The 26,201-nt window shown below is 42.9% G+C and overlaps 1 protein-coding gene across 3 annotated transcripts in view; it reads right to left on the bottom strand.

The window, feature by feature from the left end:
- The window catches only part of AP3M2 (adaptor related protein complex 3 subunit mu 2), a 57,771-nt gene that overhangs the window by 17,686 nt on the left and 13,884 nt on the right, over positions 1 to 26,201 (bottom strand). For all 3 annotated transcript variants that reach the window (XM_085634073.1, XM_085634072.1, XM_085634071.1), the window contains exons 2-7: positions 21,797 to 22,118; positions 10,308 to 10,479; positions 6,575 to 6,712; positions 6,356 to 6,441; positions 3,643 to 3,776; positions 3,070 to 3,277 (exon numbers count right to left, since the gene is read on the bottom strand). In XM_085634073.1, the coding sequence (XP_085490199.1) occupies positions 3,070 to 3,277; positions 3,643 to 3,776; positions 6,356 to 6,441; positions 6,575 to 6,712; positions 10,308 to 10,479; positions 21,797 to 22,069 (1,011 nt within the window). In that variant the 5' untranslated portion in view covers positions 22,070 to 22,118. The remainder of the gene's footprint in view (positions 1 to 3,069; positions 3,278 to 3,642; positions 3,777 to 6,355; positions 6,442 to 6,574; positions 6,713 to 10,307; positions 10,480 to 21,796; positions 22,119 to 26,201) is intronic.

Genomic DNA, 26,201 nt, shown 5'->3' with positions numbered 1-26,201 from the left:
ATTTCAGAAGTGCTCTGGGGAAAGAGGGTCGTGTGCAAAGATCCTTCCAGAGCCGTGCTGCTGAATTTCAGGAATGTATCCAACCAGAAGAGACTTCTGGTGCCATCACATGCGTTATCCACACACACACACAATGTGGATTCCTTGTTACGAGGGGCCACCAATAAGGTGTACAAAAACTGTTGATAGACTTGTTGTTGACCCTCCCCCTCCGGCAAAGACCTACACTGCTCCAGTTCAGGAAGGACCCCAAGACCTGGCTTCAGATGACCACAGCACCCTACGGAGCCTCTCCTTATCCCCCCCACAGGATACCAACTAGTGCCTCAACTTGAACAGTTAGAGGAAGTTAGTACCTCAAAACCAACAGAGCCTACCCTAAATGGTAAAAAAAAAAAATGTATCCCTCGTAGGCAGTGCTTTAAATAGATAAGTACAGTTCAGTAACTACACTTATTTTATTTGAAATGGACGGTACTTACACTAGTCAGCAATGTTGCAGTTCATTTCATTTGACAGTACCAGCACTTTTCAGGAGCAGATAGTGAGTACCAGCAATTTTATATTTTTCTTTAAAACACTGCTGGTAGTGAGAGGGGTCGGCAGAATCAAGAAGGGAAAGAAATTCAAGGAAAGACAATTGTTACTCACAGCCAAAGCTTTTGTTGGTAAAGAAACAAATAGTTTTGTAAGAGCTTTATCGAGAAGCGACAAAAATAATTGTTTCAACTGTCTTACATATTTAGAAACAACAATTTAACAAAACACCCCTTTCTAAGAAGACATCCGACGCAGCTCTCCAGTCTGCAATTTTCTCTGGAAACATTCTCCCGGCATCCCGAAAATACAAATAAAATTGATAGACAATGATAGACGTTACAATCTAAGTCTGTTCCCAGTCTTAGATGCAGATTCACTCGGTTCCCTTGCCAATATATGTAAATTGGAGAGCGTCTTCGTAGCACTGACTCTAGCCCGGTGCCTGTCCATCAAAGGCCCCGCGTTTTCTGAGCAAGGCACAATATTTGTTTTGTCCGCGACTGTTGGTTTAATTCTGCGCAATCCAAAAGCGCTGAAAAACACATGCTCCACCGAGGCAAACAAACAGGTGTCGTGCCTTACTAATGTTCAGAATGCGCCAGAGCTCAGCGGTGGCTTAATCTCTGCCTTTCAGCGCCAAACAATTTCACCCCACGTGACTTTCAAAGCCCACATCTGAGTGAGACTTTCTCCGAGGTGCACGCCTAGACGGTGGCTGATTTCGCACCTTCAACTCACACAATCGCAAAGCCTTAAATAATTGGCCTGTTGCTTTGTTCTACAACCGCTCAGAAGCTTCGTTTTTTGCGAATGACCTAATCTCAGGTCGTTCTCGAAACGCGCGCCAAATGGACACAGCTGCTTCCTTGCACAGCCTCATCCAATTATCTTTGAAGAAAATATCTCGAAAGAATTGGACCTCTGAATCTGTAGGATGAACACGCATCTCCGCAGCAACATACGAATCCATCATACGAGCGCGGATGAGGCATCCTCGGCTCCGTGGCGCCCTCAAGGACAATGAGCGCTGAAGCGCATTAAGAACTAGAGTAAAACAAGGTTTCAGACGGGGGCGAGACTAGAGTTCAAACAAAAGCCTGGACCGATTCCAAAAGGTCACTCTAAAGCAGCGCTTGCGTGCTGCGTAGGCAAGGCCTAAAAAGGCAGTCATCAGCAAAGCCTGGACAGAACTAGCTGAACTTGAAGGCTTTGCCACAGTGCCCTGTGCACTTCACAGTAGCTACTCTTCGATCCTCATAATAAAAAATAAAAAAAACAGTGATGGGCATGAAGCAAAGAACAAAGGACATTGATGACCCATATAAAGATGGGAAGATAAACAACCTCAAAGGTCTGAGTTCTGGAAATGCGATAGACAAAAGCATAAAAACAGGGTAACTAATTCCTGCCTTAGACCACCAGGGGTCGTATCACGTATTGGCACTGTTTGCGCCCGGCGCGCCTAACACGCAAACAATGCCAATGCCCCCTCATTATAGTGAATGCGCTGCCACGGGGCCAGGCGCGAACTTGCACTGCACTGGGGGCAGCTGCTCCGTCTTTTCACTTTCAAAAGGCTTTAGAGATCCCCTTGCAGGCGGGTGCAGTCAGTGGCTGCACCCGCCTGCAAGGGGATGTCTGGGGGGGTCCATGGGACAACCTTTTCCCCCTGCAGAGGGCTGCTGTCAGGAGACGCCCTAACAGTGCGCCACCTTTTAAATGGCGCACTGCTAGTGCGCCTCGAGGGCTTCTTTGATTCTGCGTCTGTAATATGGCGGGGGCAGAGTTAAAGGAATTCCGTCATTTGGATAGGCAACGCCCCTATGCAAATGGGGGAACACCCTCCGCTGATAGCGCTGGAGCTTTGAGTGCGCCAGCGCTATCGATATTAAAGAAGGGAACGCACAAGCGTCTGCGCCCCCCTCTATAATACCAAAGTGCCTCGGGGGCACACAAAGCAGGTGTAAATGCCCGTTGCGCCCACGGGCACCTTATGTAATATGGCCCCAGGTGAGATGTAGCACAGGCTCGCAGTCTGCAGGTTCTTTGGGGAGTCTGGAGTAAATGGTTATTTCATGTCATCCAAGAGTGAAGCTCAGAGAACCAGACAGAGGCCTCCTTTCTACCCCTCAGCAATGGATGATGTGCTGATCTGAAGTTACCAAACCATTCTTCAAAGCCAGAGGTGCCCAAAAAATATTTTATACTATATAAAGGTGCTCTGCACAATAGACGATGCTAAAAAACAAACTTGCTCATGCTCCAAACACGTCAGATGTCAAGGTAGTTCATGTCCCCTGGACTTCTTATTCCTTCATTTCTAACATCTTCTGTCCCTAAATGAATTCCCTTATTCCGAGCAACCCTTCACCCTACTCCGTGTTTTGTACTGCTGATGCCCTTGTAGCACTCTTATTATAGGGTTGCTCCTCCATGGGGAGCATGGCATATTGAATGCCCCATTGACCAAAATAACATTTCCATTTTTTCCCTAGAGATCAATCCTTCCTTTGGCTCTGCATCTCTCACCTTAGTCACAGGGTCAAACGTATTTGTCCCCTGCGAAGGGGTCAGGGTCATATTTAAGACTCCTTTGGGCATCTGGCTTGTGACGGTTACTCCTTCCACAGTTTTCCCCATAGTCTGCTTGGGTCCCACGGTGATCTCAAAGTGCCCAATGGAGCTGTTCTCTCGGAATGTAATGTTATGCTTCACATAGACTGGAATTGCCACCAAGCTGCAAGAACAAAAGAAAATAGTATTAGATGGACCAATAAGGATATATAAGCACGTCAAGTATTAGTGCAGGGTGAGCAGGGAAAGAAAGAATATACTGAGAGGGACCATCAGGAAAATGAGTACACTGGGGGGCACAAGGTGGGGGAAGAATTAGAGAGGAACAAGAGAAGCTGCAAGATCAGCAGTTGTGATTCTCCCAAGCTTTAAATTCGGGAGTTAACCCAAGAAAGGGGCTCGCTAGAATCAGGGGTGGTCACATATGGCCTTGATAATGGGTAGTGACGTCACCACAAACTTGATCAAGAAGGACGCTCCCTCCAACACCAAAATTGTAGGTTTGCTGCCCACACGCTGACCACTTACTTTTGAGCACTAACATGGTAGGACAAAAGCCGGAAGTTCCCATCTGGCGGAATGAAGGACAGAATACGCTCAGACTCCCAACGCTTGAAACGGACACAGGGATGAAAACTGACATCATCAAGAAGTCGAGGATTCTAGAAAATATATATATAAAGAAAACAGAATCAATGATTTTTTGATAATAAAGCACCTAGAATTCATTGAGACTGAGCTATGCAGTCAGCAGATGCTCCAAGCAAATATGACTGGCAACAGGGTCTCAAGATGAGCTACTTCTATCACACATGGTTTTAACAACACATGCAAAAGTTTAGTTCTTTATTTTGTAGTGTTGTATAGTGCAGAGAAGACATAGGGCAACAAAGTGCTTTACAAAGAAGCATTTAACATGAGATTTCACAGTTTACTCATTACAGGAGTTAAAGCAATAAATTCTCAGGAGGAGGGGAGGAATAGATCACAGTCCTTCGGGCCTAGTGTTCCACATGGTTTGGATAAAATGGTGGTATGTGCATCCCATTTACATGTTTTACAAATGAAAAGAGGTAGACGTGCCAGAGTTGTGGTTAAAACAGTAAATTCTGGGTAAGAATAAAAGACAGTCCTTTGGAAATAACTTCCACATAGTGTGGATAAAGTGGGCATTGTGTGCATTATATTTACATGTTTCACAGATTGAAAGAGCGCAGGAAGTCCCAAAGTCATGGACCTGCAACCCCGCTTGTCCAGAGCCATCTTACAAATCAACAGATGCCATGATTAGACATTCAGTGCTAGAGATCCAGAGTGTTATTGTGAGTTAGTATGAAGACTTCAGAAGAAGGAGGAATGAGGTTATTTCTCTGACCTATCGCAGACCTCGCAGGCAGCGGTGATTGAATCATAAGATTTTCAGCTCCTTTTATGAACAAATCCTGGTGGAAATATCCTGCCATTCGGGGAAATGGAGTCTCAGAATCAATGTGTGCTTCCCAATAAGGATTGTTTCAGATATTTAGTCATCAAAGATTTTGAGCAGGAGGTTTTCTGAGCTGCTCAGTTGTTGTGCACCTCCTCAAATCCATAGTGCTCCGCTGAAGTAAACTGGTGTACCATTGAGCAGTGCAATATGGATAATCCATGCTAGTCTGAACACACACCTATGTCCATGGGCAGCCAATTCAATGAAGTCAGCATAGGAAATAGTGTATTTTTCCAGTTTTTAGACAGTCTTGGACAATTCCTTGCATCAGAGAGGAGATCTTAATATTCAACTAGCAATTTATCCCATTTAACCCATACTTTCGGACACTGTATGAATGGTGCACCTATACTTTACAGGATTGCAAGTCAAATTAAATTAAGATTACAATAGGTGCCTTTACAAAACCAATTTTATTTACAGTAACATATTGGGCACTTTTATGGATATGAGGTTCAAACAATGGTGTCAGTAAGTATTCAGCGATGAAATGCAACAGCAAGAAATAAAACACACAGATATAACTTTAAGGATAAGTCAAAGCTGGTTTGTACTTGTAAAGTGCTGGGACTTTTAGTCATGCAAGAGTGTGGAATTCTAATCAAGATGAAAACGTTCAAAATCTTCGACTAGTTAAAAGATTGTAGAAACAGTTACAACTGCAATGTCAAAGTTAGTGTTGCCACTTTCATAGAAGTGGGTTGGAAAGGTTGCCTCAGACCTTACTACTTCACTCCACAAGAGACTCCTATGAAGACCATCTAGTTGGTGCCTACAAAGTATTATTTGGCCAAGCACCCACCTTGAGACCCTCAAATATGGTGCCCTATCTCCACCAGGCTGGGCCACATTTTTATTATGTGGGCGAAAGCTTGCACAATGTGTGCACTTTCCTGCCATTTCCCTGTTACTTAATTTTGAGTACCTTTTATCAATGGGACAGATGTTTGAGTTGAAGCAGGAATAAATCTTACAAGCATGGTTTCCTTTTTAGGCGGCTGAGTAACACATATAAAATGCACCACAATGTAATAAGTTATTCTAACTTCGCCATCCAAAATCCAATCTGATTCACTTCTAAAGAGTAACAAACGCAAATAAGAAAAACTTTAATTCACATCAACGAATACCCTTAAAAGGTGCCAGTATTGTGCATGTGCTACTGGGCAACACAAAATGGTAAGAAATATTATGCAAATGCAAGCAGCATTTGTATAGTACTTCTAGAATAACAAACATATAGAAACTTTCTTAAGAGGATTAAAGGGGTTGATAGATATTACAGGTTCTTTTTTCATAAGTCAACTTTCTAACATTTTCCAACCAATCCCTCTGTCTCTGTACAAACCTGCTAATGATATGATAAAGGTGAAGTGTGGGTACACGGGTGGGAAGAGGTTGAGCTCTATCCTAACCTTGCGACAAACTGAATCGGACACACCCAGAAGTTAGGAAGAAGTTGGACTTGGGCAAGAAGGAGCTCGCCCAACAGAATCAGAAATTATCCATTCCAGCCACATAACCACCAGAATAAGGCCAGTGAATTTATTCAGTTGACAGTCAAAGCCGTATGTCAGCAGAGGTCAGCACCAGCTCCATAAGGGGACTGCTGGCCAAATAATCCTAAAGCACAGGAATCTATTTAACCACAAAGCCAAAATAAAAAAGTAATGTTGACATTTTGCGGTCTAATGGGTGCCTAGCTACATGGAGACTGAGGTCTTCCATCCCCCAGCTTCCCTCATAACTTACCATGAAGGATAGTGTCAGGTCTGGCATTCCGGTCAATTTAACACAGGCATCAATCACACCCTGAATCTCTGCTGTAACTGTTGAGCCTGCAGAATGGAAGAAACAGATCACAGTGAGCCATAGAAGGGAGGCAGGAAGGACAAGGAGATTGCAAGGGAGAATTTTGGAGGCATATCTACCGAAGGCCAAGGGAAGTAGGAACAAGCCATGATGAATTACCAGATTTATCCATGATGACATCAATTTCCTCGATCACATCAAAGTAGGCCTCGTTGTTGGTGTATTTCACCCCAGTTCGTCGCCATGGCACGACAGAGAGCTGCCCTGTAGGGAGCTGGTCTCCAACATTAGTGCTTCCTGAAAGATACAAATATTTACAGAGAATGGTAAAGGAAGAACACAGGTTTTCCGATTCAAAGAACTATCCCTTTGTCCTCAATAGAAGCTGTAATCCTGCTCCGAAAGGTGCGATCAGCCAAGTAACCAGACCATCCATCTTTTACTTGGGGATGGCGATGATCTATCTGGAGCATCAAAGAAGTACATTTAAACATTTCCAGTTTACTGGTGATGCAAATAAGAGCAGTTAATTGTGAAGTTAAAATGATTAGCCACAAAGAGCCTCATTAGAAGGTCCCTGTTATCTATTCCATTAACTCTAAACCTTCAGGATTACTGGCAACTCCTGGGGAGGATTAACAGAGAATACAAGTGAGATCCTGAAGTTCCCCAGAGAAAACAGGTTTTCTGGACCCGATTCTCCCAGAAAGTCCTCATTTTCAATGCTTTTTTAACCAGAAACTCATGTAGTTCTGATAGGATCAATCACTTCTGTTACCCGAACCATCTGCATTAAATGAAACCTGGTACTGAGGCCCAACCTGGTACTGAGGCCCAGCCGGATAAATTAAAAACAATCAGTAAAGGGATAACTATCCCTCGGCCATCACATTAGAGGGAAGTCCCTGCCAAACAGACCACCAGGTCTCCTGGAGGCCCTTTCTCACATAACTCTGATGCACCTTGATGAGGAATGTCTTACTTAAACCCACGAGGGCTGGATCCATGTTGGATTTTGAGAATGACACGGACAGAAATTGGTCATCAGATTTTGTCAATAAATCTTCTGTGTGCACTTGCTACCAGTTATTGGTCTAACAGTTCTTGAACAAACAACTATTGCCAAAAATGTATTAAATCCTAGCCCATGTGGTAAACAACCCACATGTTGCACATCGAACCCTCGCACTACCACTAGGACTAACCTTCGCTTTGTGACCACTCTCTCGGTCAAAGACAAAGTCTTTGTCTACATTCCTCTGTTTCTTGACTTTCTTAAGCCAACTCTGCAGAGCTCTTGTATTTGCTAATTAATACTTATTCAGATAGTTTCCCTTACTTCTCATTGCCTTAACAGTTATAAATGCTGTGCTTTCATCTAAATCGGTTTATAGGAGTGGCCTTTATCCTTCAGTTTGCCTTTGGTTTTTTTCTGAATCGTCTATCGGGATGGTCTCCGACTGATGATTGCAAAATCTCCTTCACTCACACAGACGAGACCTGTGTGACAAGGGGGCTATACTTTTATGGTATTGACAATAGTTTGCCCTACAGATATCGGACTGTCCTCAAATCTTTAGTATTGCTATTAAGTATTAGTTGAGGGTTTTGAACCACTTGATTCAATTAGCTTGTGCGAATTCAAGCACTATTTTGATGCCAAGTAGAATACTGTAAAATGAATTAGACCTCTGATAAAGACACAAGTGCTTGTTAACAATTTTGTGCAATGATACGCTGCATTTGGGGACTGTAGCACAAGCACAGGAACAGCTTTGCCATGCCACTCACTGATGCGCCAACATTTTTTGTCTTCCTCAGCAGTCCGAGTAAAATGAGAGTGATAAACTGTGCCATATTTGCAGTATGAAGGAAAAGTGTGGCTGGGTTGGTCAGTTTGGCTACAGCAGAAATCTTTGTATAGTCTGCATTTTACACGGTCAAATCAGAACGGGGCGAGTCCGCTTGCCATTGTTCCAAGGTTAACAAAACTTAATACAACTGACTAAAGTAATGGTAACATTTGTAGTGCTAAAGGATGTGTAACAGCAAGACAGTGGCAGTAAGAACGTATTGCAAAACGAGCCGGTTAAATAAACATCTGCCAGTCAACACTCATCACAAAAACTACACAACTGATCATGTACCAGTAAATTGTGCATTTTGCATACTGTGCGACCGTCACTTGTCTCTACAGGTTTTCTTGTCTCTGGAAACCTCTCAATGAAAAAGTCACTACTGCATCTACTCATGACTACAGACGTGCCAAGCACCTGTCTGAACTTATGGAAGCTGCATATTGCTGTTGTCTATTAAAGCATGATCTAACGTAACAAAGTTTATTTGTAAAAGGCACGTTCACCCAAGGGTTTCTTGGCACAGAGTAATCTGTTAATTGTTACCCAACTCCATGGTACTCATTTTATCGACCTCAGAAGGATAAAAGGCTGAGTGGACCCACCGGGATTTTGACCTGTGACCACGAGATCGAACACAAGCCCACTACAGTGAATGCATTAGTCCACTAAGCCACCAGACCAGGCCTTCTTTGCTTCTCATAACCCTATTTTCACAGTACTTGTTTCCGAAGCCTTAAAGCAAAGCTGATCTCTTCCCAAGACCAGAGTAGGCAGAAAGGTCAAATGGAAAACGCCTAGAGAAAGAGTCACCACGCATGGTTGAGCCCTGAGCATTCAGCAACTAAACCAGTATTCGTTGGCATCCCAACTTCAAAGCTTAGTAGTCCTTTGAAGAAAGGCCACTGACGTTTGCAAACAAGGGTAGGTTTTGTATGGGGAGAAGGAAGAGAGTCATTTCTTCCCATTTCACCCTAACATTTAAGATTTGTCCGTGCTCGGTACATTCAATCTTTTTATCTCTCTCTTAACCCTACAGTGGTTGCCAATCAATGTAATATTTATTGTAGCGCTATATATTAATTTCTACCTGTTGCCACCAGCCCCTCCTCTTCAAAATGAGTTAATATTGATACCTTCGTTTATCGAGCAAGATATGGGTGAATGGGATGCTTTGGAAAATAGGGTGGGGACCCCAACTCTTGATTTTACCCGTTTTTAACGTTTCTCATGTAGAGCTATATCTTGCCTTTAATATGAATATCAAATAAAATAACTGTTTTATGTGCAATTGCTTTTAACAGAAAAGTACAGTTCCTATAGTTTATATTGTTTCTCTCTGAAATATTTCCAAATATACCAGTGTTCCAAGTATAAATATGCATTTGAAAATGTGTCTGCTTGGGTTGATTTATATATTAAAGACATAAAATATGATATGTAACATTACATTCCGCATTACAGGACACATACTTATATTTTACTTTTTAAAATGGAGCCTGCCTCAGTCACTATTAATCCACGTTCAGCATAGTTTTTGGCTATCAATGCCTGGCATTGTGCAGCCTGCCAGAGTTATGAGGCTCCAATAGTTTGGCACAAAAGATCAACAAACAGACCTTTCCAGAGGTTAAAGTGATCAAGTCACATTTTTTTCAACTCTTCAATTGCCCAAACAAAACCTTTGGATCCTGAATGTTTTTATCCCTGTACAATGAGAAACATTTGAATTAAGCATGTTGCTTCAGTGTTGAACCACATGCACTTAGCAAATTTAGGTTGTGACAAAATTTGCTAAGCAAATAATAGTTTTTGGTTTCCTCATGTGTACTGATCAGCAAACAGATTTTGTTAACATAGGATTCAGTAGTGTTGACAGTTACGAAGAAGCTGGTCTGAACCGCAGTGTAAATTGTGTAGACCAACCAGCCCTCATCTTTTGGATCCACGCGCCTGTGCCAACATTCCCAGGCTGTATTCCTCCACCTGGCATAAGGTGCCTCTTTCTCCACCCTTGCGCTGTTGCGGTCATTTACCTGTGATGGTGTTGACAACGGTGCGCAGAATTGTGGGGGGTTTAATGAGCTCCTTCAGGATATTTGACTCGGTGGCCAGTGGGAACCCGTTGTCCAGCATTTCCTCCAGCACCTCGTACACAACCACAACATTATCCTTAATCACCACCTCCGAACACACTCCAAAATAATCCTGCAAGAGAGATGGCATCACTAGTAACAGCAAGAGAAAGCAAGGAGGGACAACAGCATCGTTAAAAACAGAGTGGGAGAGTCAGTCAGTCACAGGTGAAAGAGGGGATTGAGTCAAACGTGTTGTCTGAGTATATAACTAAAACTGGGGGCACAGTCAGAAAGCCTGGCCAATAAAGAGGGGATGCCATGTTCAAAAAACAATCTCAGACAACCAAATTAAAAAGCTTTGAGAGTTATCTTTTTAACCTTTCACAAAGGATGTGAAGGGCAGGCATCGGATTCACAGAGAGAAAAGGACAACTTGGGAGGATCCCTGCAATTTCCTGACACTCTGTAATAGAACCAAAAGGAGGGAGGTCACAGAAGGACACAGGATGTGGTTGAGCACCACACAAACCAGACACTGTATATGCAGGTTTGGCCTGGCCTCCAGGGGCAGCTCCCAAGCAGCAAAACAGGTCTGATCAACTTTCTTCATTTAGAAAGTGCTCTGAACAGAGTGTAAATTACAAGCACAAACCAAACAATAGCAAAAGAGCTACGGGGTCTCCGCAATGCAGCCCAAGGGGATGCTCCACGGACAAGGAAGCCAGAATAGTCTTATCCAGTGAAAGGGACACACTACTGTATGCTGCATGCAGTATGTCCTCACAGGTGGCACCATTTAAACATCAAAGCCGTCAATGCGCACCACGTTAGCCCAAATAAAATAAGGACCATGCTACCCAACCCACAATGTACACACAGGGGAAGTTAAGAACCCCTATGGGGAGAGGCCCTGGAGATCCCACATTCTCATTTACCTCTCTGCTCCGAGCTCACCCTTCAAGGTGCTCCCCCTAAATAACACTTGGTGACAAGCATGTCCTGTCCTCACCGCACACAAACCACTGCGGAGGACAATGGTCCACAAGGAGAAGATTATTGGCAACCCTGACCCAGAGCTCATCACGCGGCGGCCACCATCTCTGGTGCTGCATCTTCTAGTCCATGGGGCTTTTTTGAAGAAGTGATAGCTGTGCACCATATACACAGTAGAAATGTCCTGGTGGTCTTCACTGTCTATCACCCAGTCTAGGATCCTGCTTCAAATGTTCAAGTGCACAAGATCCCAAACTGATATCACCCTCTCCCTGATGCACCTGTCCAAAGCATGTGGGTTGTATGAGGCATCTAGATGCCTTACAGCCCTAATGCGTTCTAAAGTATGATCCCTTAACGGTCTGATACTGCACTCTACATACATAAACTTGCATTTGCAAATCAGTACACGAATTACAAGTTTAGTGAAATAGTTAGTAGTGAATATAGATTCTGGGATTCTATATTCCTTCCTTGTGTTGTAGATGAATTTCTAACACTTATTAACCAATTATTTGCACATTCTGCAGCGGCCAAACATGTGCAAGCCATGTGTATATGATGTCAAACAATTTGTCGGAGATGCGTGAATGTGGCAGCAAGGACTAACGTGGTTTGCGGTGTCTTTCCTAAAAGTAATGCTGGGCTTCTTATTTGTGGATTTGCTAATAGTAGGGGTTTCATCTAGTATGGTGCGAGTTTCTTCGTGGCTGTGCTTATATGTGCCATTTTCTCACCCGTCTTACTAGATTTCTTCATCATTTTTATTCTTCTTGGGCTTAAGGGGTCGAGGGGATCAGGACGTAACCTTGTTAATGCCCTCTATGTAACGTTTTACTTTGTTGTATACATCTTCAGTGTATCTTATGTTGAGGAATGTATTGTCAACATCAGTTGCTGCATTTCCAAAATCAGAATTTAGACTTTAAAGTATTCTTATTCCGATCATTTCTTTGTATGGAGTGTATTTCTGATTTTTGGTGGCCACTGCCTGCTATTAGTGTTTCATCACATAATGTTTCCTTTTAATTTATTCTGGATTGATTCATTGTGAGCCAATAATTCGATATCAAGAAATCTCACTGGTTGTCAGTTAAAATCTGAAGTTGTGTGATTTAAAAATCAGTGTTCTAGATGGGGGCAGAATTGTTGTAACTCTTTCTCTGTCACTTCCTGTCCAGATGATCAGGATCTCACATATGTATCTTTGCCAAAATTGGATTTGTTCAGGAGGCGTCCAAAGCCCACAAATGCTTAATCTCATACCAACCTATGAGCAAATTGGCATATGAGGGAGCACACTCTCAGACGATGGCAGTACCCTGCAAATGTGTGCATCACCAGTGTTCATTCAAGAAGATATTGTTCTTTATTATCATCCTGATTATTTCCCATTGTACCCATTTATATTCAGAATAATTCACATAGCTGGACCCATGAAATGAGTTCCCATTGTTAATACATGTGTATTGGCCTGTAACGCCCATGGTGACAAGGGTTATGCAATGTAACAGGATAAGTCATTAAAGGTGTGGAAAATGTGCTGTGTGCCCGGTATATATGATGGGAAGCTGGTCACATGAGGTCTAAGCACACACCTACAAATGCATGGTTTTTCTGTTGGGGAATCTATGCCTGAGATGATAGGTTTTTCTAGGATATCAGATCCTCCTGTGTGTATTTTGTAGACAATTTGGGTGCATGTGTATTTGGGTTTGTGTGCAGGAAGGGCTCTGTATTCATAATCATTCAGCAGTGTTACGTAACTGACCAGATATCAAGCTGTATGCTAAAGGTTTTATCACTTTTAGGGATAGGGTTACTGTCTAAAGTGTAATAGAATTCAGTGTCATTTAACTGTTACATCATTTCATTGTCATGGTCATAGTCGTCCGGGCTCATTACAACCATGTTACCTTCTTTGATTGCTTCCCTTATGATCAGATCGCCTTCCACCTGCAGCTTCTAGATAACCCTTCATTCCCCTGAGGGGAGGTTATAATCTTCCAGTCACTGTTGGTCAACTTGTTCGTTCTCTAGTTTCTTTAAATCCTTTAGGACTGCATTGTAAAACATGTAAACATAGCTGCAAACTGGCAGTGGTGTTATGGATGTGGATTTGTGTCATACACCTATGGCCCTAATAGCTTAGCCTTCAATTTCCAACTCGGTCAGTAATCTCCTCTTTGAGTCTGGGTCAGTGTGTCAATCGTGTCTTGTGTTTATTAAGATCTTGTCCTTAGCCCTAAGGTTATTACAAACTTGTACAGATCAATCTAACATTTATTTTAGTAATATTCATTTATTGGGCAAAATCCAATTCCTTCTTTAAACAACACAATCATGCCATCTGTTAAACATTTGTCTATCAAGTTAGCCACTGAGACCTCACTGTTCTCCACTACGTCATCGGTAGTCTGTTCAGGAGGAGGTTCTCCACTGTCTCATCAGTAGTCTGTTCAGGAGGGTGGGTGTGAAGATAAAGTAGAGTGGTCTATGGATATCTGTGGGGTTGGTCCTGGACCACAAGGGTATCTGCATCCCATCTTTAGCTCTTCCCCTTCCTGGGGCTTTATTTCACCTTCTGGCCTTTAATTTCAATCTGTTTTTGTTCTCGCATTCCTCATGCGCCTAGCCACTATTCTTATCTTTTGACCTCTTCTACAAAAAGGAGATGAGAGGACCATGGAAGTTGAAGCAATTTATGAGAATATGCCTCATCTTGTTTCTCAGTGAGACTACTTAGAGACATACAAGCTACTATTCCTAGCTGTTTTGTCTGCTTGGTTCCTAGTATGGTCTGGTTCCCTTGAAAGTAATTCAGTAAACCTTTTTGCAAATATAAATATTTGCTCCCTGCTTGGAATCTTTCATCACACTTCAGTTTTTTATTTTTCATGTTTGATGCTTCCTGGAAGTTCTTAATACAACTTCCATTTCTCTATTTGCGGCTTCTGTTAGACATTTTAGCTTTATTTTGGAAATCTCTTTACGTTTATTGATGTCATGTTGAAATGTGTCTCCTACATTGTCATTATTTCTGCATCTGGGTCATTGAGATAGGTCTAGTTTATGACACTTTTAGTCAGTAGAGTGTTTTTGGTAAGCATGCATCCACCTTCTTACTATCGTATTTCCTAAAATAAATGCATTGTGCATGGTTAAAAAGCCAGTTGCCAAATCTCCATCAAGTCCATAAAACAGCTGCATCCTTATGCTTTAATTTGACTGGAAAGACTGGAATTTTTTGTGATGTGAAGCTGCATTTTGAAATGGAGAAAGTCTACAGAGTATTCAAGTCACTGCCCCACAAAGATGGCATCTCAAACTATTTTCCAGTGATGATTGCATTTACTTTCTAACAACCTCAAGTAAATTTGAATTTTTAATGTTCTGACTTGTTCTGAGCTAAGCAGAGACAAGATAACTCAATGTCTTTCATGCAAGACAGTCACCTCGTCAGGCGTGTGACCTACATGAAGTGCGCAGCTCGAGACAGTACAAGTTTGGATGTTGGTCATTCATTCTCAGACTTGCGCAAACAGAGGACCAGATCTTTCATTTCTCTGTTCCACATTCTTGATGTAGTAAGGAAAGCGAGTCTAGGTTATGCATTGGGAGGAATCAAGGCCCACTGTGAAATACGCCAGGAGCAAGAGGTTTCCCTGATGAGGATGAAGGATGAGGATGAAGCATGTTTCCATGCCAATATGTGGATGACAAACATGCGGAGGAGATCTCCTGAATGCTAGTCTCTGACCAGCAAGGGTCTGTCTTGCCTCAACCAGTATGCACCAGTCTTAGATGGCAGAGTCCGGATGAAAAACCTCTGAATGTAAATAGATGCCATAAGGTTGTTAAGCATGCAAGAGCGGATCCCTAACTGATGAGGGAAACTGCACTGAGCACCCTGAAGTATTCTTCTCCACTGTCTAACTTGAACACCATTACAGCAGCTTTTTGACACTGTGCCTTGGTCAGCATGAGTCCTGACCAAAGCCAAAGTCAAACACAAAGTCACGCTTTGAGCTGAGAAGCAGAATTGCCATAATGTTTGTCTCTGTGGCAAAGCAGCCTCTCCTGTTGGTGGGTGTCTTCAGTGCCCATGTCCACTACACTGACCAGTCGGAGCTGCATACTGGCAACACTGTCGCAGTGGTTGTGCTGAGATACCAATGCAAATAATTTCATATGTGGATACAAGTTGAAAGTGAGCAGAAGAAGCTATAAATCGATAAAACAGAGTTCAGGAACCAACACCAAGAGTCATGTTGATTGTGTCTTCCAAGAACGCAAAACAACTAAAGAAAATAAGCATCTGCATGAGTTTGTGACAGCAACACATGGTCATCAAAAGGGGATTGTCATGTAAACCTCACCATCAATTACATAACGGCAATTTCGACAGATGCCTGTTTGTTTTTCAAGCGGAGTCCATTCTCAAAGCTGCCAAATATTCGAACAACCGAACTTCAGATAAATGGTGACTTTCTCAAGCCATTTTGGGCTTAGTACAGGCATTCCTTCCATAGCAAACCTTTTTGCAAAATAGCGCTGGAGAGGTCCTAGTTGGCATGTCTGGCGCTATCAACAATAGCGATGACATGTTTGTAAACATGCTGTTTCCAGAGACTTGAAGACAGAAGCAAATCAATACAGGTGCCAATATCTAGGTTATGTTGATCTGTATAGCGCACTAATAACCTGCAAGGGTATCCAGGCGCTTGGGCAGATGTGGAGGTGTGGTCCCAAGGTCCTTATATGAAAAAAGTTCTTTAACTTCTTGTGGAACTCAAGAAGTGAGGAGGAGGCTCTGTTGTGTTGAGGGAGGTCGTTCCATGTCTTGAGTGCGATGTAGGAGAATGAGCGACCTCCAGTTATGCTTTTGCGGATGCTAGGAAAGTGTGCAAGTGAAATTGAGACAGAGCGTAGGTGTCTGGTGGGTTAGTGAAAGTGTATGCGGCTGTTCAGATATTCTGGTCCTGTGTTGTGTAGCGCTTTATATGTGTGCGAAAAGTTTGAATTCACTGCACTTGTAAATGGGGAGACAGTGGAGCTTCCTGAGGTGAGTTGTGATGCTGGTGCGGTGTGGGAGGTCGAGTAAGAGTCTTGCAGCGGTGTTCTAGATGGTCTGTATGGGAGGCATAGAGAGTGTTGCCATAGTTCAGCCTGCTTGGGAGGAGTGCTTGCATCATGGTCCGTCTGGTGTTCTGAGGGAACCATTTGAATATCCTTCACAGCATGCGTAGGATGTGGAAGAAGGTGGTTCACACTGTGTTCAATTAAGCCATCATGTTCAGCTTGTCATCTAGGATGACTCTTGGATTTCTTGCGTGGTCTGTGGGTGTTGGTCCCAGCTCCGACGGCTACCAGATGGAATCCCATGAGGAGTCTTGTTGCTGAAGACCCGTCCTTCTGTCTTGTCAGAGTTGAGCTTCAGGCAGTCGGTTCACATCCAGTCTGCTACCACGGTCATACAGTTGGTGAAGTTGGTTATGTTGGTGTTTTTATTGTCCATCAGGGAAAAGATGCATTGGGTGTCATCGGTGTAGATGACAGCAATGTCTAGTGATATATGTAGATGTCAATTCTTGTAATAAATAGATATCCCAAGATCAAGCTAAATCGAAATTCTAAATGACATCCCATGCAAGTTGTGGGCTCGGAAAGTACCGTGATTAGATACTTGAGGGAATTAGATGGTCTCCAAGAACTTATTCATGTAGTAATGAAAAAGGAAAATAAGTCCCAAAGCAGTCTTTTTCCAGCTGAATCCCTAGCCACCAGTGATGTATTCACAGTGGTGCCAACCAAGTTAAAACGCCATTTGACCCCTTTTAGGAATCTCATGTGTTAAAAGATCAGTCAAAGGTCACTACCTGCACTAATATCCAAAGGTCTAGCACCTCTGAAACCACAGGTCAACATGCGAATGTCAGTTTACAGCAGATGATCTTAACCTGCGGTCCACGGACTCCTGTAGACTGCGGACATGTACTCTGGGCGTCCGCAAATGTTCAGAAAATTAAATTATATTAGCAGATTAATAAAGAATATATAAATAAAGAAGCAAAATGTAAAATTGCTAATTTGAAAACGTTCTGTAAATAGGAAGGAATTCAAAATTGGAGGCTAAAATAAGGTGTTTTTAGCTTAATCCGTAGCAGCAGTGTAATTACACTAAACATAATACAGTATGGGCGATCAGTGGCTCAAATGAAGTGCTGCCAAAAAGAGAGCATACATTAGGATGAAAATGACAACGCGATATGCGACAGTCTAGCATATCGCTTTGTCTCTTAGAACTAAGAAGCAAATTTAGAAACGCTCCAACCTTCCAATTAAAATGGAAAATTCGATTTTTCTATATTTGTGAATCAAATAAAATATTTCACCATTTGTGTGTTTGTTTGATGTATACTTGCTTCTGCATTTTTTTATATTGAGTGTCAAATCGTAGGAATTGCTGAGGGTGGATTCCTCTGCTTATTGTAATAACTCAGTGGAGTTGTGCCAAGAACCAAGTAATGACTTAGTATGGGCCACATAGGTCAAGAACTACTTTTTTACAGTATAGATTTATATCCTACGTCGAGGTTAAGGATCTAGCCCCAAGTTCAAGTTTTGACTTTTATGGGGTGTAAAGTGCAGCTGATTGCAGCATCTTGTCCAATACCCTCTTTCAATGCCTGATGGTCATACAATTTGCACTCGTGGAGATGGGGTGAAATTACCTTTTGTGAAATAACCATGCATGTCCTGGCACACTCAAGTGGGCTCAAAGTGTGAGAGCCCCTTAAATTATCCCAGTCTGTGTCACTCGAAGGTGTTCTGACTACGCAATATACATTTGCCTGAAGACTCATGCTTGCTGCACTATAGACAGAAGCAGCCTCCTTCCCCCTCCTTTCTGTCTGCTACAAGAAAGACCAACCTGCTTATCTGCACACAGAGTTTGATTCACAAAATAAATGGCTCTGGAAGATACTCATAGGAAAAACATGTCAGCATCAGAAACCGATATGTGTAACAGGAGACCTGGGTCTTCACAGTAATGAATAAAACAAGAGCTAGCAACAGATAGAAAAAGCAACACAGTGTGAAAGAACGGCGTAGATAGAGACAAAGCGGGGTGAAGCAGGTGAGGGTAAGAGATCGCAGTATTACAGTAGAAGAGGTAGAAAGATGGGAGAAGTAGTGCTAAAAAGAGGGGTTATCAGGTTAACAAAAAGAGTTGGTATACAAAAGAGTGATAGAAAAAGGAACTTGGGAAAAGAAAGGCGAGTATACAGGGTGTGGGAGAAAGAGAAAGCCTTGAAAGAGTGAGAAGGAAATATATGGACATGGTGACAAAGGGCAAAAGTGGGAAATAGGTGAGAGCAAAATAGAGCGAGAGAGGAAGGTGGAAAAGAGGGAAACCGAGTTAAAAAGGTCAAAGGACTTAGTGAAAGATGGGTAAGAAGCAAAACAGATACAAACTAACATAAAACTGCCCACCATGAGAACCTTCCCAATTGATTAAAATATCACAGCCTTAAAAAACACAAAAGCACTGACCAGGCTGTTAAAAACAGTGAACAATCCATTAACAGATAAAACCAAGAAACGCAGGCAAAGATCAAACACGGGATGAGCGTTGAATGGTGGACGTCGATCTGTGGCTGTTGACCGCAAAGGTTTATAGCTAGGACTGGGAAGTCCGTGGCTATATTCACCGAGAGCAGTGCCTCCAACTCGGGTCATTTGGCAAGTATAGCATCAAAGAACCTCCTCTGTAAACATTCCTGAGGAGGTGATTATAGAGCCCATCGAGCAAGGAACTACGTTTCCCATGATTCCAAGCGTCGCCTGAAGAAGCTTTTCAGCCAGCATGTGCCAAAGGTGGACTCTGCCCCATCTTGGCAATAAAGGCAGTTAACTCCCATGTGACATGATATCGATGTGTGTCCCACAACCAGTGTTTAAAATACAGTGTGCAGGCTTACCTTTCAAACGGTTGTGATTAAAAGAATGTGCTAATGACCATTAAGACTCCTGCAGGGTAGATCATCCACCTTGTAGAGTTGTTTACACAACAGAGTGACTTCACTGGTGCCAGCTACCTTGTCAACCAAAGCAATACTTAGATTGTTTGTGCATTATTGTGGAACTTACAACCGCACCCTTTTGCTTTGCAGAATATATTTTGGGACTGAAATACGCTTCCCAGCTAAGATGAGTTTTGGGCTCACACACGCTTTGTTGTGTTGCCTCAGAAGAGCTCATGAACTTGGAGTCTGCTCCTCGTTTTCCACCTCTAAGCACCTAAGACTGTTCCATCTCTGGTCCCTTCCCCTATCTTTAGTAGAAAACGCATTATACCCCTCGTGGGTTGCTATAAGGTCAAGCCTAGCAAATCTTTTGGTCTTGCATGAATTACTGTTTGAGTACAGCTGCATTCTTTTTTTGGGTATAATCGCTAATGTTTTCAGGAACATAAGAAATAAAAATAAGTGGATGGTGGAAAGCTGCAATATTGTGTACACTAAATTTGAAAATGACATTAAATAGAAGTCAGAGAGCACATTATTTGTACAGCGATTATAATTTCAAGCATTTTTTATTGGATTCGTTTTAATGTAAAGCTTTTTTCAATTGTGAACGAAATATCATTAGTATGCTTTGGGTATGTATGTGAAAGGCCACAGGACTTGTGTGACACATCAGCGATGGCATTTTCTGTGTGATTACGGACTTACCATGCTTGTCACGTTGTCCATCATCTGCAGCATAATGTGCAGGCTGTGACAAAAAAAATAGTTTCATCCTCAAAGAGACCAAAAGTTACTAAGAATGTGTGACACGCATGGTGCTGCACAGTGCCAAACATTTTGCAGAGGTAACTGGTCACATTTGAGTTGCTAATTGCTGTGTTTAGGCATTGCCAATACAGCATGGTGTGTTAAAAAGATAAAATAGCAACATAATACTGCAAGAGAACGTGTCACCTTATGCCCCAAAGTTGCTTTTCTTGACACATAATTTACTGAACCCTGATGCATAATGTGGTCCTCTATTGCCACATAATTCCAGTGACCGCAAGTGTGGCCATGCTGATCAAAACCAATTGGTCTCATCCCCTTACTTTTATCACCATCCACTCATTCACTGAGCTCCATATTTACTTTTCAGGCTAATTTCTGTTTTCCCCAGCGTGCCTTCATTGTTGATTTTCTACGTTGGTGATGTTCAGGTGACCTCCCTTTCTGCCTCTTTAGGCATCTTGACAGTCCCATATCCTGATACAAGTGTTAACTTTGTTTTTTGTTGTGAAGCATCTGTTCGCCTCCAGTCGCTTCTACCATCAGGCATCTCTGCTAAGCTCTAGTCAAAGCACTACTAGATCAACCCTTTAAGAAATGCCGCTTCTTTCCTGAGCCATAGTACATGCTTGTCCGAGCGACAGTACTTACTTGCTACACACAGATGTTCACCTCATGCACACTCATTCTTATTGTCCCCTATTTGGTGCCACATAACCGTCCATGGAACACACCTGGCGTACAACAGTTTTAAGTTATAAAGGTTTAAATTTATGAATATTTGGAGTCAGTCAACGGTTTGCTTTCTTGCGACTGCTGTTCCACAGACTGGCTATTCCCAAATCCTCGTTTAGCAAGCCTGAAAGTCAGGACATGGAGAAAAGAGACGCATCTGGGACACATTCCAGCACCCCCAAAACAATGTATTGCTCCCTCCTGAAGAATGACAATTTTGAAACACGTGTGTTGAGGTACACAGCACTGACTGCATCGACAATGGGGAAAACGACAGAAGTTTACTAAGGTACGTGTTACCATGCACTACATTTACCATAATGCATCTGAGAGTATGGAGTGCTCGGATGTGAGGTCATGTGCTCCCTTCCTCTTTTATTGGAAAACTGTAACTGCTACCAACGCAACACATGCCTGACCAAAAATAATAACTAATAAACATCTGCAATAAAAAATCATGCCTGGCATGTTACATGCGATAAATGAAACAGAAGACTGATGCACCCTCATGCATGATGTCATTTTGTTTTGACAAATAAATATAGACTTACCAAGTATTCTGGACAAAACTACCTTAAGAATAGCCAGTTTTCACAGCATTTACACATTTTGGAATATAAAACAAAAAAAGCATACGTATTTGCTAATTCATAATTGTACTGCAATGAATAAAACGGTAGTGAGATGCACTAGCAGGTATAAAAAGAAGGCACAGTTGAACAAAGACAAGAGGTAAAGCAGTGTAGCTTACTCCCCCCGTATCCAGAGTCTATTCCACAAACCCCCCCCTCCTTACCAACTACTCATGGGGTGACACTGCTGAGAGCCCCACTCTAGCTCTGGTCTCTATCCTTTTCTCATATGCTAAATTCCACTTTCTACCTCACTCCACCCGATAGCCACCATTTGTGAGCTCACCTGGAATGTGTCCACCACACGGTGCAGAAATTCGATGGCAAAGAGAGGAGGCACCTCGGTCTGGATCACGGCCACAAAGAAGATCTTGTGCCGGTAGACACTCAACAGGTAGTGATGGGGGGTGGGAATCACAGGAGGTACGTTCTCGGCCTCAGATGCCCTCTCCTGAGCCTCGAAGAAGTAGTCGCAGACAGAGCGGCTGACCACGCTCTTCCAGTGTTTCTCCAGGAAGATGTCCCCCGAAGCATTGATGAGGAAGAGGCTGTGAATCATGGTTGGGCTCCAAACGACTCCAGTGCGAGATGCCTTCCAAGTCTCAATCCTAAGGGAACAAAGCGATTCATGTCATGTGAGACAATCTATAGAGGTTGGGGACAAAGGAGACATTCCATTAGGAGAGTTACAATGCACAGTAGCAGGCAGGACACAAAGTGACATCACTAGTCTTTCAAACAACATCTTGCTGCTCCTTGACCCTCACCCCAGGACCACCAACCTTCTTTACCCTAACCACTTTCTCCATCTCAGATACCTACCTACATGTATTCCTCAGAGCTTTGTGTAGCACTCCTTTGCTTTGTAGCTAGGTTCAGTCTATGCAAAACCCATAAATACACAGGCGACAGAGAAAGAGTCTTTGGTAGAGGAGAGTGTGTAATGTTTACTGGTGTGGAGTACTAAGATGATTAAATGAGGTCTCAGATTCATAGCCGGCACTGTATTTGGAAGAGACTCCATATGCTTAATGAAAGGCTGTAAGTTGCAGGAGGTAAAATCCTTTAACCACTTGCTTTAAGATAGCAATTCCTCTTTCTCCAAGAATAGGAGTTTGTAACTGGAATACTAGGAGGCTTGAGACTTTACTCGCTCTTTCAAACTCTGGCCCTTCCTATTCCTCAGAGTAAACTATAGCAGTGTTTGCTGTTACAGGGCATTGTACTGGTGTAAGGAGCTAGAGAACCCACGGTTTTGGTATAAAGTACACAACCACATGTGCTTATTTTTAAGTTCAAATGTATGGAGAAAAAAACAGAATACCCACACCCAAGAGACTGAGTAAGAATAATCTAAAGTGTAGGACTTTGTATGTTCGCAAATAAATTGTGTCCAAGTGTACTGTTTTAATCTCCACTGTTGAAAAGAACATTTGGGGTGCCCATTTTACACAGCCAGTATTTTATGGCCTGGTTCAGGGGATGTTTACATACTCTCTCTCAGACTGGGTTATGAATAATCCTGCCTTTAACATCTTGGCCCCTCCCACTCATCAGTGGGATTCCACAGGAGTTTATCTTGAGCCTCTGAATCGGTCAGAAGTGTCCATGTTTACATTTATATGGGTGGTACGAAGATTCTCCTGTGGCTGGATGGCACATATCTTTCATCACACTCATGTTCCAACAATGTGATGGAGAGCCAGGATTGATGGGAAGCAATTGGTTCATTGTTATGGTCTGGCTTGACAGCGTAGCTGTCGCTAGACAATTATGTGAGAAAAACCAGGAGAGGGGCTTTGGCTCCGCCCACATGTTGGGAGCCAGGAGTACATGTTTTGATTAGGCAGGAGTTGTGAGCTTCCACAAAACAGTGATTGCCCTCCACGCAGCTGCGATCATTTTGTTTAGGTAACCAGCTGCCTGAGGTTTAACTTTCAGCAGCACACACAGAACATTGTATTGCTATTGAAGTGTCTTAAATAACTGGACAATTTATGGTGGTTTAAACTGGCAGCAGAAAAGATGAGAGGAGTGCAGTCATTAACCTACATTAATTTTTAGGTCTGTCTCAACAGTACATTCAAAAGATCTATTGCATTGCCAATGCTTGTCAGAGGTACGGGGAAGCCCTGAAAGCTTGAATCAGGATCGAGGGAGATGCCTGGCTCTAGCTCAGTTCGGGGTACTCCTGTATCCCTGAGCCCAAACAAGCTCAGCTTTCATTTTGCTTCTGCCAGCCATCCAAGCTGCAACCTCATGCATCAAGAATTAAAGCCAAAGGAGTGACCTTTGATGTCAAACAGAGAAGAGAAAGAGATACCTATCTAGGAGCTGAAATGCACAATGTGAAACAAGAAACCATGGTCTCAATCGATACTTGGCTGCTTGACCCAATTATGTGATCCTGGGGAAATATTCTATTTCACCAAACCCCCTATGTCTTCATTATCACACATGAGAGCACCTTCAAATAAGTGAGTATAGGATGTGCGCTGTACAGAAGCTGCTTGTGTTTGATTTAATAACCCCAAGACCAGGACCGGAGGAAGATCCTTCTCCTCCCTCCCAAAACCTGGAATACCCGCTCTCCACCTCAGGCTATCCCCGTTGCTAACCTAATTCAGGAAGGATCTCAAGACCTGGCTCTTCGACTGAACCTCAGAGCACAGTAGGACCTGCAGCCCACCCAGCGCCTTGAGACCCTAGCAGGTGAGTAGTCAGGCTTGACAAATACGGATTGATTGATAATGGGTACACATGAAAGCTGACTTACCTTCAAGTTCACTACTGACACTGTCAGGGTGTTGGCGAATTATGTTTCCAAGTTAATTTTAAAAAAAAATATACTAATAAATACTTCTCAACGCAGTGAGAAGAATTTATTAGGGATACTAATGAGAAATGCTTCAGCATGTTGAAGAAATAGAGATTTTTGGATTTTTAAGAGACCAGGTCATATTTTTTACATTATGTTTTTTCATGATTTACATGCTTAATTAATACTCGAGGACTCAGCTCGTGCACTGGCTTTTTGAGGCAAACTAGACCCTTAGTTTGGCTCTCCCTGTCGACCACCTTTAAATTTTAGCCCCGATAAGACAGAAATATTGAGGGGCAGTATTAGCATTTGGGGTTCCAAGTTAGGGAACCAGGAACAGGGTTCATTTAGAAGCACAGAAAACTCATTAAATAATGTAGGCTTTAAGATGGATGAAGATAGGCATTTGTACCCTGGTTCATATTCATGTTTATCTCCCTTCACACAGCTTTGGTAAATGAATTCTCTGCTTTACTCTCTCTCTGTAAGAATTTCAGCCGGCCTAGCATTGAAGGGTCCGAACAAGACTACTCTAAATGCCCACACATGGGACTTTCTTCAGGTAATTCTGGGCACTGCTGCAGGAGAAGTCTTCCAGTTTGAGCCAAGCTCGTGGTACATTTAAAGGCACGTGCATTGTTCAATGTTCTACTTGTGGACATGGCCTACAACTTCTAAAGACCACGTTGAACAAATTTACAGTCGGTACAGTCAGCGGGGGTGCTTGGAAGAAGCTCACTTTCAAGAACAGGAAGAAGGGGGAGTATTATCCTTTTCAGTGGTTGATCCCACCATCTGCGGCAGCCTTCCAGATAAGTTATGGGTTACCTGTACCCCCATGGATTTTAAAAAGCATTTGAAAAGTTGGCTTTTTAGGTCTCGACCTTGCTATTGCGTAAGCGATCGCAAAGCGAGATTATAGAAAGCGGGTTTGAAAAGTGCTCCCAAAAAGCGGATTGCATTGCTAGCACGCGCACAATCACGCGCATCGTGCCGCCATGCAATCCACCTTTTGGGAGCACTTCAAAGGGTCTGCTCCCCGCCTGGAATGCGCTCCCCCGCCCCCAAGTGCGCGCACGCCACGCTCCGCCGGGCTTGTTTTTCTTGTTTTACATAGCGGGAACTCGATCCCAAGATATCAGAGCGCATTACAAAAGTACCAGTTGCGTTACAGATGGACATTATGTAGATAATGTGATTTTTTTCCCCCGAATCACTGGATGCTTGAACCTCCAGCCAGACACAGCTTCAAAGACAGCCCGGATAACTGAGCACACCAATCATCATACTTTGACTGTACAACACACGGTCCGCTCGCGCTTTACAGGGATAACTAACTACATCATTATACTTTCACCGCACACGACGCTGTATGCAGATCACATGATCAGACTTTCACTGCACTTGGTGCTGTGGCGGATTACTGATCATGATCACACTTTCACTGCACTCTGCACTGCCAAGTGCCACGTATCATATTTTAGAAAAATGCATTTTAGTGCAGATCTCCGCATCACTGCACTGAAATGCCATGTCGCGTCACTTTTATATCGCTTTTCTGCCTTCAAGTTGCTCCAGGTGCTCTCGCATGACAGTGTGCCAGCCAGCGAGAGGTCCTCTGTCTGAGGCGGAGAAGAGGCGAAGTGCTAGCAGCGATCTCCGTGGGTTTTGGCTGGATGTAGTTTCAATGAGTAATTCATCAATCAGATCTACCTGAAGTTAGAATATACCGTGCTTTTATTAGATCCCGTTACAGCATCACGTCTGGCTGTTCTTTTAAATAATGCTGCGGCGCTGGAAGCATGTTTTTATATGCATATGGATATGAGCACACAGCAAACGTGTGTGAAGCTATTCTTGTTCTGTTCAT

Source organism: Triturus cristatus, chromosome 11 (assembly GCF_964204655.1).
Source record: "Triturus cristatus chromosome 11, aTriCri1.1, whole genome shotgun sequence".
Lineage (NCBI taxonomy): Eukaryota > Metazoa > Chordata > Amphibia > Caudata > Salamandridae > Triturus > Triturus cristatus.
This window is presented reverse-complemented; position numbering and strand designations above follow the sequence as displayed.